General features: G+C 40.5%; 1 protein-coding gene across 17 annotated transcripts in view; it reads left to right on the top strand.

Moving 5' to 3' along the window:
• Positions 1-14,934, top strand: part of fbrsl1 (fibrosin-like 1) — a 358,217-nt gene that overhangs the window by 244,795 nt on the left and 98,488 nt on the right. For 16 of the 17 annotated variants that reach the window (XM_023958686.2, XM_078952659.1, XM_078952658.1 and 13 more), the window contains one exon: positions 106-135. The exons of the other annotated variant lie outside the window; for it this stretch is intronic. In XM_023958686.2, the coding sequence (XP_023814454.1) occupies positions 106-135 (30 nt within the window). The remainder of the gene's footprint in view (positions 1-105; positions 136-14,934) is intronic. 17 annotated transcript variants of the gene reach the window in all.

Here is a 14,934-nt window from a genome sequence, read left to right as displayed (position 1 = left end):
GAAAGGGGCCAGTATATGAGATATTGCAAACAACAACAAAAATTCTACCAGAGATAATTGATGAATAGTTCTTTGACATTTCCTGTGTCTGCTTTTATGTTGCAGTGTGACAGTGAGACTGAAATTGAGGAGAAGGTAAGAACTGCTTTTTTTGTGTTCATTCACAAACCGCCAGAAGTGGTTGGAAGTTGGGGATGAAGTGGTCCTTTGTTTATCGTGGGAGTTACGTTCCAAAAATAACACAAAACAGGTGAAATACACAGAGCAAACATCATTATTTTTTACATTTATTGTAGATGTTTAAAGGCTAAAACCCCTCACTACACACTTTATACACTTTTTTCAGAAACACAATAAGATTTTCCAACGTTTCTCTCTTGTTTTAACTCTCAAAGTTAAACCTGCATAGAGGAAAATATCCAGTATTGGTAAAACCAAAACAAAGACCTGATATCATTCAAAGATTGTTTGGTTGGGTGTTATTGTAAATAGGCTAACGCAGCTAACACGCTGTCAAACTGTGTTTAATTTCTATGTGTTACTAACAAGTTTGGGAGTTAGAATAGTCACTGTAATTTTCGTTTTAACAACATCAGTCTGGACTTTTTTATATGTTGCAACAAAGGTTGGGTGTTATAGTTAATATGCTAATGTGGCTAACTTGTAGCACTTTCAGATTGTTCTTTTTTTACTAAAAAGTTTGGGTGTTATCATGGTCATGGTAAACTTTGTTTTGACAATATCAGTCTTTTTTTTCTACGTGTCACTAATAAGGTTGGGAATAACAGGGATTGTGAATACACTAACATGGCTAATGTGTAACAGTGTCTGACTGTATTTTTTTATTTTATTTTTTATAGAAGTTAGTGTGATCAAGTTACATTTGTTTTAGTTGAATCCGTCTATTTTTACGTGTTGCAAACACTTTGCTAGTTACAGGTATTATAAATATGCTAATGCGGCCAGTCAGGTCCCAAAACATAATGCTGTTTAAAAAAAAAAATGCTAAATGAAAGAATCCGTATAACAGCAAGACCACGAAAAGAGAACCCGCGATATAGCGAGGGAACACTAACAAAATGGGAACTGCCCAAAGAGACAAAAGTCTGATGGCTGACCGAGAGCTCCCTGCTACTGTTGATTAGTATTCTCTTTCTTTCTTTTTTAAACAGGAAGTTAGAAGTGCGTTGAGGTTCGGTGTTAAACTCTGTGTTCAACATCTGTTATCATTGCATACCACCTGTATTGGATTGTTTTCCCAGGATGTGTCATCAGTGAGCCTCCTAAGTTATTTCCGATTTTAACTCTCAGGCAGTTTGCCAGATGCACTCTATCAGGTTCGCCTCCTGTGTATTTGTTTGTTGCAAAGTTAGATTTGGTGAGCTAATGGCAGCCACCTGTTTACAAGATAGAGCGCCTTTGGGGAACCTCAAACATCCTAATTCCTCTACAGTTTAGCAATTACCCCCTGGTAAATGAACGAGATAGCATGCTTAATCTTCTGTAAGCTTAGCCTTCGGTTCCGTGGAAATGTCTGCAACTCTGACTATAAATAATACATTGATAGCAGGCCCAATTTGCATTAACTGTAGCCTGGCAAGTCAATAGGCTTTTATCTCTTCATTGAAGCAAGACGCAACCAAGGGCGTTTGCTAGCTGACATGACGGAGAGACGTAGCAGGCCTGTCAGTTTCCATGCGGCTCCTTGGCATCACTGTGGGGGGTTCGAACACAGAGTAAAATGGGAAGGAATCTCTGAGAGTGCTTCCCATTACAAGGTTTTATTTTCCCTTTTGCTCAGTTACTTCAGACCCCCAAAACCTTGCAGTGTCACAGATTTTGACTTTTTAACGTTATAAAAATTTAATGTGACCATGCAGAAAAACACCAAGAAGGAAGGGGGAAAATGACAAGCTCCACTCTGGAAGTTTTGCAAAAATTCTGCAGTGTTTTCTGCATTGCTGTAGAAGTGTCAGACTGCCTGTTCAGAAAAAAACAACTCAAAAAAACAACCAGGAGATCTACGATCTTAAAATTTTGTGCCGACCCAATACATGTTTGCCTATTTTTCACCCACAGACAACCCGTATCCACCTGTAAGGAAGTGGTGACTAAGACAGTAAATAGTTATTTAAACCACAAACGGGGGTTTGCCAAAAGTAGGTTCAGCACAAGAAATGATGGCCTTGTTGAAATGTCAGGCACAGAGCATTATGTTCCTAAAATAAAAAAGCAGCAAAGTAGACAAGTATAGAAAAGTTATCAACAGTCATCTTGTTTTTCGTGTTTTTCACTTCTGGATTCCTTTTTCTGTTTTATGTCTCAGTTACTTTCTGTTCTTGCTTTCAAAGATCTTGGACTGATTCACTAAGTTCTTTTGATTATCTCGGAATTTAAATTTGCTTCTAAAACTGGACTTGCTGTTGCACACTTGGTGTGTCTTCCAAAGGTGTTTGAATCAAACATCTGGGGCTAAGAAGAACTTTTCAGCCACTCGGAAAACAACACATTACTGTAATCTGGTTGACGAGAAAGATCGTGAATCATCCATATCAAATTATGCAGGAAAGGACAATGAGCAAAACATCATTTGACAGACCGTCGCCGAACAGAAAGAATGTGAGGTGGAGGAAAAAAATTGCCTTCGTGAGGACAAAGACAAACACTGTCATTTGTAATTGCCTGCACTCCTGAATGCTTGACAGTGATCGTTTTCTGCAACCTTTCGCCTAGCAGGTGCCAACTCTCCCATGTCTATTCATTGGAAATAAGAAGACTCTCTTCATATTAGATTACCAGACACCTGAATGCCCACATTGTCAGGGTTTCACAGATTAACTTCATTAGAATATTGTCTCCAGGTGTGCAATTTGTCACAGTGTATCTGAAGAACAGTGATGATTTGCTATGGCAAAGTCAAGTTGAGATGACTGTGTGATAGAAAGTTTCTGTGCGTCAATAAAAATTGAAGAAAATATGTTGTTGCTAGTACTTTTCTATATTTTCAAAATGTTGAAAAGAAAAACCTGATAATGAAAATGTGTCAGTTATTTTTATTGTGATATACAATGGTAATAAGAACTCTCTATTTTCCAAAATGTTTTGAGTAAAGTTATAGTGTACTTTTTTTGGTTCACTGCATATTTAACCTGAGTGTTTGACATCTATTTCTACAGCAGAGCACAGGAAGATTTTTACTAAATATATATGTTTATATTCAGTCAGAGGAAGTTGTTTTGAATTAAGAAAACGCTTTTTAGTTTGGGTCTTTGAGCTGAATTTCAGTCTTAAAAAGAGTTTAAATGTAAAGTATAAAAGATTCAAATGTATTTATGGAATAAAACGCCGTGAGCTGATGGCTTCTTTGTCTCAAAGTGGTTCAAAGTTCCCTAAAAATGGCTGAGCTCCAATTGAGTTTAGCCATTTATTGAAAACTTTTGTTAAATTTGATTTTTTTATGCAAAACCTTGCCTTGCAAATGTGATATTTTTTGTGCTGGACTTGTTGGACTCTTACTTTATAAGCTTTGTTATGTAAAGATGGAAATGATGAGATAAAAGTGATCAACCATTTCGTAGAAAAACTGGGAGCTTTGCTGTTAAAGAAAAGTCAGAAAACAGACATGAATTCCACACGTTCAATATACTGATAGAGGATCCAAAAATACTGTGTTTGCAACGGTTTTAAAAAAATCTGGAGCCATATTACTTATATGAACTCCTCTGTAATTAGAAATATGACCTGGGAATTTCAACTTACTAGGCTGTGGTTAAACTACACTTCTTGCATCAAGAAATTCCATCAGGAGCTTCAAATTCCCCACTAGTGAGAGCTTTTGAAATGGAATGCAACTGAATTAGTGAGCTAACTAGTTAGCAGCTTGTTGTTTTTTTGCCTGCAGTCATGGATGAAAGGATGAAGAGGTTGCACTGTCCAGACAGTACTTGCACGGTCTAAGATTTGAGCCTCCAGCCAGTTGTGTTCAGAACAGTTAGTCCATTAAGTGGGGCAGCTGTAGCTCAGGAGGTAGAGCATCTGCCTGCTGGTGGTTTTGAATCTTGGCCTCGCCTGCCCCGACATGCACATGGGCTTGTCCTTGGGCACAGCACTGAACCACACGTTGCTCCAAAAAGCACTTAAGACTAATAGATAAATGCTTTGTAAGTCGATATGCATAAAAGCTCTTCTGTTCTGATCCCTTCATTTAAGAATTAGACCCATAAAGTTTTTAGCTGGCAAACATCAGGAGCAGCACGATGGGCTGGCAAAAATGTGTTCTTTTCTAGACCATGAAATCCTGATTAAAATTCTCTCACAGGCCTGAAACTGCACTTCACAATGATCATGTTTGGATAAATTCTTTAATCAATTATAGTCAGTTCAGCTGTTGTTCATCAAATTGTACGAAAATGTTTGAAAACGTTTAAGTTTAAAAATCCACCCCAATCTAAATGGTGTTTTTGGTGTTTTTAACATGTTCTTGTAGCAATTTTCTCATACATATACAGTATATTTAGAAAATAAAGCTTAAAACTGAGTTTCTGATTATTTCTTTATTCAAACTGTGGTGAATCAGGAGAAGATAAAAAAAAATAATACAGTTGAAAACGTTATGTACAAACTCAAATTGATGGGCCACAAACTCCACGCACCACTCCATTTCGATGAGTTCATTTTCAGAAAAATAGATCCACGTACGTTTTAGTTTTCCTCTTCTGAACTGGCATCTGCCTCAAAACTGTACGTCTAGATAGCTCCAATATTTGCTCGCCATTTTTGTTGCACTGGTAATGTTAGGTTGGGGTTGGGAGGGGCTGTAAGCTAGTCGGAGAGCATGTAAACAGATGATGACAGTAAGTGGGTGGGCTTACTCCGCTTCAACAGTCCCATTCACAACTCAGGCAAACTTCTGATGAAGTCCTGTCACTCTGCAGAAAACAACACAGATTTTTGATTTTGGCTCACAATGGCATAATCATAATTAAAAGACCACTGGGAACGCTTTTAGAATACATCGAGTGAGACTTTAATGCACAGATGATCTAAGGAATTTGTCAAATTTGTCCCATATATTTACGGACATATTTCATGCATATTTTCTTGAGTCCTACATCTTTCACCATCCTGTTCATAGCAGCAGATATTCTTACAGCTACATTACTGAAACTCCTTCCTTCAGAGTTCCTGCCATAATCTCTGAACCTATCAAAACGATATTCTTTCTGTGGAGAGGCGAGAAAAGAGTAGAGTGAGATTGATCCTGTCTCAATTTGTTAATATACTCTTGTGAAGTGTCACCCAATCTCTGTTAGGTCCCACTTCTCCTTCCTGGTTGGCTACTTTGAATATCTTTTTATTGTTTTTTACACCGGCAGCCTGTCTTAAATGTGAAGCTGCAGTGGTTTCTTCACACTATCAGCAGCACCAGAGTCACAGTAGAGGACACACAAGTTGGCTAATGTGATTTAGTCCTATTTGCAGACCAGTCATTCAGCAGAATGTGTCTGACCGACTCTCAGAGGACCATCGCCACATCCTGCCTATGAGCTCCTTTATGGCGCAGGTGTCCTCATCTTCCAGGGCAACACACACGCTCTGACTGACATATTAATTCCTCCTCAACCTCCTTATCTTCCTCCAGTTTGCCAGCTGAATGCCGTATCACACATCCAAGCGTTTTTACAGCCTTATCAGTAATGGCTTGTCAGCTTGTGGATTCCTCCTGACTGATATATTGGGAGGTGCACCTTGTAAAGATTGTGGTGCAGCAGCAATGAAAAAACAAAGATGCTTCGGGGATTTAAACAGGACCTCTAATATACCCACTGCCACAACCTCCTTGTTTCTCTACAGCCTGTTCTCTATACTCATCAGTCTTCTTTACCTCCTCTCCTCCAAAGAAAAGTGAGCACTAATATATATTCATGTACTGAAGACATGTCTCCCCTCCCACAGACCCCTCCCCAGCCCCCTGCCGCTTTGTGGGAACCAGTCTGCTCTCCTACAGTTGTCAGATTCCATAACCAATAAGCAACCCACCAGGCTGCTGACAGCTATAGCGAGGTTTTTTTTTTATGGACGGGAAAAATGGATCGGCTTAATGTTTCGACACAAGTGATCATCCGTCCTCATCTCTTTAATGAAATTAGATTAAGTGCACCTGGGAAAGAGCTGAGAAAGCAGAATGCCTCACCACCTCCTTTAATCTAAAACCAATTTGCCAGTAATATTCCTTTGCCCCCAGCTTGGGATTCGTCTGCCCTGATTCAAGATGGAGGAGGAACGAGATGAGGCCGGTGCTGACTGGTTGCATTCAGCTCCCCACAGGCACTGTGAAATTAGAACTGACACCAGCAACACAGGCCTTAATATGGAGATGTCATTTTCTCCTCTTTGTCTTCTTCTCTGCTCATTCCCTCTTCTTTACTACACTCAGTCCTTTCCTCTTGCGTTAAGAAAGATCTGTGTATCTAAACAGCAAGAAGATTTGACTTTTCCCCATCTTAACTACAAAATAGACTCAAATTCCACTTTGATCATCTTTTGATCTATTTTCAAATTGTTCCCAGTGGTCTTTTAGTCATGATCATGTCATTTTTAGCCAAAATCAATAAAGTTGTGTTGTTTTCTATGACAGTTTCTGCAGAGCGGCAGTAATTCATTAGAACTTTCCCTATGAGTTTTGGGAATGAGCATTGGAGCAGAGCAACCCCATCCCCCCTTCCTCTTGGAATTGCTGAGAGCTCTTTATTTACACCAGGGGTGGGCAAGTTACGGCCCGCGGGCTGGATCCGGCCCGCCTCCATGTTTGGTCCGGCCCACTGAACAATATCAGAGACCCATGTTTGGTTTTTTCTCTGGCCACACGATCAAGACGTGACATTTTATACCCTCCTTCTGTAGTCTGTGCTCCAACCTAAAACCCTCTAAAATCTCTGTCAAACACAACAGAAGACAGTCTTCCCTTTCTACATCGCAGTTCATATTTCCCGGTTTCGCTCATTCTTTTAGAGTGATTATGTTGTTTTTTTTAAACAGTGCACCCTGTTCTGTGTCCTGATTGGCTGGAGACCTTGTCAATAAATCTCATCCGAGCCGTGTGTCCTGTACAAAAACGCGGAGCTCTTCAGATCAGAAATCTTTTCAGTTCTTCATTCTAAGATCCTGGATCTAATTTCTAGGAAGGTTTGAGAATTTAAACAAGAGAAAAATGTGAAAATGTTAATGTCTGTGTGAGAAATGTGTAGAAGTGTGCAGTTAGGAGTTTTACTGCCATAAACGTCTTTAATCAGACTCCACCGATCCCGGGTTATTTTTAGAAAATAACTTCTGCAATAAACGAGGGAACTCTGTACTGGTGAAAAGGTAACGCAGATATATGTGTAGCTGCAGCAGAAGACATAGAAATTTGCTTTTTCATAATTACTGGATGAGAAACAGACGTGCAGGACTCAGCACAGCTCCGCAAACTGTGAGACGCATGAGGAACAGCAGCCCTCAAAGTCTTTACTAAGATTATGACGGAAGTGTCATGTGTGGTGGGGTGGCTCGAGAGCCGGTTGGACCCAGAAGCAGAGGCGGAGGCACGAGGATCAGGGACTAGTGGGTTTAATACAAGGAAACATACAAAAAGCGCTGCAGAGCAGGTTCACAAAACAAAAACTTACTTGGCGGGGCATGAAACGTGGACGAGGCAAGAGACAGGACCATGGACTAGACAGGACATGAACACCATAACAGAGGTAATGAACCAGCACAGGAGGAAGGCAAAGACAAGACTTAAATACAGACAGGGCAGACAAGACACAGGTGGACACGATCAGGGCTGATGGGGACCAAAGGAAGTAAAACTCAAGAAACAAGACAAGACAGGACCTTTCAAAATAAAACAGGAAACAGAAAACAAGACAGAACAAGAACTAAGACGAAAAACAAGACAACAAACTCAAAACCATGACAGGAAGAGGATCCACTATTTAATTTTTTTCGTGTGTGTTTTTTTTTAAATGTATCAGTACATTTTTCCTGAATTTTTGTCTTTGAAGATCATAGTGTTATTTGGTCATTGTTTTATTTCATAAATATAGTTATTTATTTTTTATTTATTTATTTTATTAAAAGGATCATGAATGAATGAAACTTTATTCAATTGGCACTTTACAACTCCTTGAAGGTACCAAAGGGCTTCACAATAAAAAATTGATCTAAAATGGGAACAAAGGTTTTAAACTAAAAACTCTAAAATATTCTGATGTAGAATATAATTTTCAATACAAATGTTTTCATCTACATTCCATGTTAAATCATTCTCACTCCACTCATCTGCTCGTGGTCCGGCCCATCTATCGAATTTTAGAACCCAATGTGGGCCGCGACTTAGAATAATTGCCCACCCCTGGTTTACACAGTCTCTCACTAGCTTAATTGCGGGTGGGACCGTAGGCACCTAGTAAGCCCGCCCCCACTCCCCATCCTCCATCGCTTTACAAAATCTTACACTAGCTTACAGCCCCTCACAACATCAACCTAACATTACCAGGGCAACGAAAATTGCAAGCAATTTCTAAGATATCCAGACATACAATTTTGAGGGCAAGTTTGGAAGAGAGAAATGAAGATCTATGGATCTATTCATCTACAAGCAGATGCATCAGAATGGAGCGGAACAGGAAGCTTCTAAATCACAGCTGCAATCTGTTTTAACCCTTGTGCTTTCTTAGATGACCCCACCCTTATATTTGACGTGTTCTCCCTACCATGACAAAGGTGGACAAAGGTGGAAAGATTTCATGTAATCCATGGACACCAGAGAGGTTCACAAATCATTGGGAAAAAAAAGGTTTATCGTAGTGTCTAGTGGGTCTAGATGACCCAACTCCCAATGTTAAAGTGCCTAGGATAGCACAAGGGTTAGAAAAAAGGTTTTGCACCAAATTCACAACGATTTGAACAAAGAAATACTCAGAAATGCAATTTTAAGCTTGATTTTGTCTTCCATCATGAGAAATATTCTACAAGAAAATTTTAAAAACACCAAGAAAAACACTTTTGAATGAAGTGAGTGTTAGAGGTACACTTCAACCTACTTTTGACACGTTTCCATTAGGGGGTTTTATGTCGTTCCTTCTTTTGAGAATATGCCAGTAAAACTGGAAACACTTAACTTTTTTATTTATTTTCAGCTGTTTACAAGATGGTCTCTTTGTATGTTCAAGTGGCTTGTGTTTTATTCTTTGTGTGCGACTGCATCCCCTGAAAATGTTGGGCCTAAGCATGTGGAGATCAAGGAACACATTTTAAGTGAAAAAGGTTGCCCTGATGGGATTTGTGTGTGGGTGTGTGTGAAAGCTCAGAGGCACACAAAAAATGCGTACGGCTGCGCTTAGCAGTGAAAACCCGCCCCAGTGCATGTTGGGAAGAAAAGGCATGATGACAGAGAAAGACTGGAAGCTTCTGCAGGGCCAGCCAGCAGACACAGCAAACTGACATCAGCAAAGACAGCTTGTCAGTAGTAATGCATGTCACCCAGCGATGTAAGGACAGTCAGCGTAGCCGTAGAGTCATTGATGTGGCATCCAGTACCCCGGCCCAGATTCTCCCTTAAAGGTTAGCTCCGAAGTTGGCAGATGAAAATGGAAGGGTTGTGGCAAGCAAAACCACATCGGCCCTGTCAGAGAGCAAAGGAGGTGTAAAAAAAAAACCATGGCATCAGCACTGTAATCTTCCTTCACTTACTGTTCCTGCCCAGGAAGTCTGCTTGTGTTGGCAGTGAATGTTAGTAGAACATCTCTTTGTTCTGTTAAAATCATAACAGCAACGGCACCACTCTGCCTCAGAAACACAGATGCTTGGAGAAAAATCGTCCCCACTTAACCACATTCAGTAGTTCCTGATCATTGTTATTGTTGCCTCCATGAAAACCCGTTTTTTTCTGCGTTTTTCCTAAACGCGGAATAGTCATTTTACAGTGATGGGTTTCTTCACTGTTTTTCCCCACCTGAGAGCTCTCGCTCTGTAGTGCTAGAGTTTTCAGCAATGGCCAGGCGAAACGCTCGATTGAACAATTTTCTGCTAGAGATCTCCTTAGTTCAGTGATACGCCAATAGAGAAATCACGGCACGCCACATCAAACAAGCCAACTGTATGGTTTTACACCAGCTGTGGCGCCACGTTGCATCAAGCACACCTGCAGAATGCTATTTGCTGTGTGTTCAATTATTAAGTGAGTGTTATAGAAAAGGGTTTTTATTGATTTATTTTCCTTTTAAAAATAACTGGATTCTTCATAATGTAGTTGGTTTGCCTCATTTTGAATAATAAGCCTTGAATGGAACTCTGTTACAGCTGTTAATACACTCAATGGCATGTGCAACATAACCACTTATGACATGTTTTCTCAATACATTTGTGGCTAAACTGACTGACCCCATCCTTAATGCATGTTGGAGCTATTGAAATTCATTCATTGTCTCTGTTCGTCTGCATCTGAATATCAGTCCAACTGCTGTATATACATTTTTCCACATGAGTAGCAAGAGTAAAACTGACTCCATATTGGGCGCAGCTGTTCTGCGGGAAGACGAAAAAGACACAAATGTTTTTATGTTTGGATGTAAGATTTGACCGTTTTTGATCGTGCATGAACACAATGCCTGAGTGGGTTTTTATTCGATAAACATGTCTGAACTATAATTACTTACACATTTTTTTTGGATGGAGATGCAACGCAGAGCTTGTGTGCATTTAGGCGCAAGTCTGTCCCTGCTTTGGCTCGTCTGCAGAGGACTTCCTAATGCAAGAGGACTAGTTTTTACTCAACAACAAATGCCATTTGCAATCAGGGATAAATATAGAGTTCCCTTGTTGTTATTGGGAACTGTGCCATATTGGATAAGATTTCTCTGAAGAAGTGTTGCTTCCTCTTTGGCCAGCAATATATTAGTAAATCAAGTTAAGGTTCACTCTGTGGCTACAAAGAGAATGTTTACAGAGGCTTAATTTCCTTTTCAGACAAAGAGACCAGTCACTAATGTCGAGTTCTTGCCATATTTTTGGTAGGAATATTACTAGAAGCATCAACAGACATTAATCATGAAGTCAGAAGCCGGAGCCATTTCTCAAGGCTCTTTATTTTTCTCCAGTTACCGCATATTCCACACTAAGGCCAGGTTTCACAACTTTGTGTCTTTGCGGAGAGCATCATCTGCCGCCCTAACGGTCATGATGGACAACAAAGGAAGTGAGTAATAAGCCTCCCTCCTGCCCACTGATAGAAACACAATCCCTGTCTTCTGCAAACCACTTGAGATCTCCAAGTCAATCCAAACACTAGGATGCCTGTGGATGTGCATGGCGACTGCCAGACCTCAAGCTCTGCCCGTCCCTGCTTCCTTTATACTCGGGGGGGAGCTTTCCATGGGCAAATGTGTACGCGATGTGGAAAGATAACCCTGGAGAGTACACTGATATGTGGCCCAAACATGCACAGGGGCCAGCTGCCTTCAATTAAAGCAGAAACCCCAGCCATGGCAGGCCCCGGTGTGCAAAACCACTCTGTTTTGATCCTTACCAGCTGGGGGGAAATGTACAAAAACTTCTAGGATTATAGAAAAAATACTGTATCCCCAATAAAACTACCATGGAATTTTAGGCTCAAAAGCATACAGAGGTTTGTGGTAATGAGGGCTGTCACTCAGGTCCATTTGCTATTTGTCTCCCGATCAATGTGGTTTGGATTAATTAGGGAGCACACCTTGCCCCTTTCCTAAATTAACTGTGGAAAACTCTCTGATGTATTTTCTTTGGGCTTTAAGGGCCATTTCTAAACCTCACTGGAACAACTGAACAACCCCACTGAGCAGATCACCCTCTTGGAAGCTGATGTGTATGACAGGCAGAAGCTACAGCCGCTCGTGGATCTGAGTGACGCTAGAAGCTTTATATGGAGAATAGCATTAGAATGGTTTTCCCTGCCAAGCGCCTCGGACGCAGGCAGCACAGGCATCCATTAAATTAATTTGACTTCATTAGCGCAGACCTGCTAGGCATGGGGTGCCCGCAGAGATAGCAATAGGTGGGAGGTAGGGAAGTGGCGGTTGAGTGGCATCAGCCACTGTGCTCAGAGGAGAGCGAACACATGGCGCTGACAGGCCGAATATGGCCTCAATTCATATCCTGGGATGGTTGCCAGACAAAGGCAACATGCGTCACTGGCTTTCGGGAAGCTCAATCAACACCCCGTCGGAGCATTAACGCCATACGTGCCGCTCTACAGCAGCGAGGAGCCAGCAGGTCACCCGGCAGCCTGCAAGTCAAGCACTCCATGGACATGGCAGGGAGAGCTCATGCAAACAATCCGACAGTTGCTTGATCCAGTGCCATCACCTTTTTGTCAGTAGTACTGTCAATAATTTATTTTTAGTACTTATGCATGCATGGGACTATTACACCAATATTTGGTGTAATTGATAAACAATAAAGGACTACATTTGTGAGGAAGTTTTCATATGCAATAGCCATGACAAAATCAAATATCACTTTTTAGCATTGCAGTGAAACATTAATTTTAGTCATTACCTGTAAGAGCATTCAGACTACCGTATTTTCCGGACTATTAGTCGCCCTTTTTTTCATAGTTTGGCAAGGGGTGCGACTTCTACTCCGCAGCGACTTATATTAGAAATAAATTGAAATACATTCATTGTTAACCCTCCTGTTGTGTTCATTTGTGAGGAACAGAGAGGATGTTCCTGGGTCAATTTGATGTATGAGGTATGTCAAGTGTTAAGAGTATGTTAAGTGACTCAGAGAATCAGCAAACCTTTTTTTACAGTAAGATCTTGAAGGATAAAACATAATATTCTATTTTCCAATGATTTCATAGATTCAGAAATGCAATAAAAATGACAACTGTTTCTACAAATACAGGATGAAGACAGAGTATTAGTTGGCCAATGATGCTTCATGAAAACAATAAATAAATAAGTATGAGAAAGAATTACTGTGAAATTATGAGATAAACAGTCTGCTATGATTGTGTCATATGAGGTTGTGCAAGTTATTAGTTCTTGGTCTCAGATTTTGTCAAATAAATTTCCCGTCAAAATGCGACTTATAGTCCAGTGAGACTTATCTGTGTTTTTTTCTACTTTATAATGCATTTTTGGGCTGGTGCAATTTATAATCTGGAGCGATTAATAGTCCAGAAAATACGGTATATTTTCACAGTTGCTTAAAGACCTACTCCGATCATCTTTTGATCTATTTTAAAAGTGTTCCCAGTGTTTGTTTTTATTACATTTATGCTGTTCTTAGCTAAAAAACAAAAGAATCAGTCGTTTTCTAAGAGATAGTTTCTGTAAAGCAGCAGAAGCTCCTTAGAAATTCTCCTTTGAGTTGGGGACGGGGCCATTGGCGCGGGGCTCCCGTTCCCCGTTGCTGAGAGTTTTCTGTTTACAAATTGTCCTGCCAGCTTACAGCCCCTCCAACCCCCAGCCTAACATTACCGGTGCAACAAAAATGGGTTATCAACATTGAAGCTATTTTCTACGTCACAAATAACAATTTTCAAACGTTGTTTTTTGTTTGTCTGACACTGATTTTTAACAATTGGAAAAAAGAACGACTCAGAAATGCTATTTTAAGCTTAATTATATAAATATATATATACAGTACAGACCAAAGGCTTGGACACACCTTCCTATTCATTTGAATGAGAAGGTGTGTCAGAACTTTTGGTCTGTACTGTATGTCCTATGTCCTCTATGATCAGAAAAATGCCACAAGAACATGTTAAAAACACCCAAAACATGCTTTTTTAGTGGAGTGAGTCTATTAAAAAATGTGCATATTTTGCCCAGAATGGGTAGGGTGGGTTCTTGTTTTAATTCCTTACCATGGTGGTTTACATTCCGGTGCTCAACACGACATTGCTCTGGTGAGTTGACCTTTAAGTGGTTGACTAGAAAATGGTAAATGAAAGCCGGACATTTACATGGTTGCATGTTGTGACTAATAGCACTTCTTGCCTGTAACCCAAAGCAGCAACTTCGGCCTGAAGGCAACGATTGCAGCTTTTCACGATGACCCCGAGCTCTTCTAGGAGTGGTGCACCTGATAAATACATAAGGATGGAAATAAATAAATAATGGGAGGCATTAAGTCCAGATAGGAATGGATGGTAGCCTGGGGGTGGTAAGTGTTCTGCCTGACAGCAGCAAACACTTTGATCGGAGGGCCCCGTCTGAAGATCGCTTCCACATCTGCACCGGAGAAACGAGCTGTAAACTGCCAAGAAGCATTTTAATGACAGTTGGGTTATAAAATGAAAGAGGGCTCCAGATGGCAGGCAGTGCTGTGGCTGTGGTTTGAGTGTGTGTGTGTGTGTGGGGGGGGGGGGGGGGGACGACTGTTCAAACTGCTTTTTTATTGATAAAATATGGGGTGAAAAATTGTGCAAGGCTTATTAGGCATCCCGCTGGGATGTTGCTCAGCTGGCCAAGCTGTTCTCCGTGGCTCCTGTCCAAATGTCTGAATGTAAATTCTGTTTTTTTCGGTACTGTAAAAATCAGTGGGATTCCTGCTTGTTAAGTTCACTCTTATTCCCTGTTAAATCCCACCACCCAAAGGACATCTGCATGTTTGAAAATAACACTTGTGTCCATTGATAATATTAGTAGCTCAATATATAATGAAGGGTTCTCACATAGCATACTTAACAACCAAGAAGTGCAGTGTAACTCCTGGACTGAATTAGTTTTATTCCCCCAGTGGCAACATGGGATCCACTTTTTTTAATTCATCACACTGAAAATGTGCTTTCAGAAAGGTACTGGGACTTTAAAGTTTTTAATACATCTGACTTGCTGTTAACTTACGTTCACACCGCCCTCAACATTGCTCGTTCACGCGACCACTTTCAATGAAAAGTCTATG

Source organism: Oryzias latipes, chromosome 9, assembly GCF_053564925.1.
Source record: "Oryzias latipes strain Hd-rR chromosome 9, Olatipes_Hd-rR_3.1".
Classification (NCBI taxonomy): Eukaryota; Metazoa; Chordata; class Actinopteri; order Beloniformes; family Adrianichthyidae; genus Oryzias; species Oryzias latipes.
Note: the sequence above shows the minus strand (reverse complement) of the source record. Positions and strands in the feature narration are given on the sequence as shown.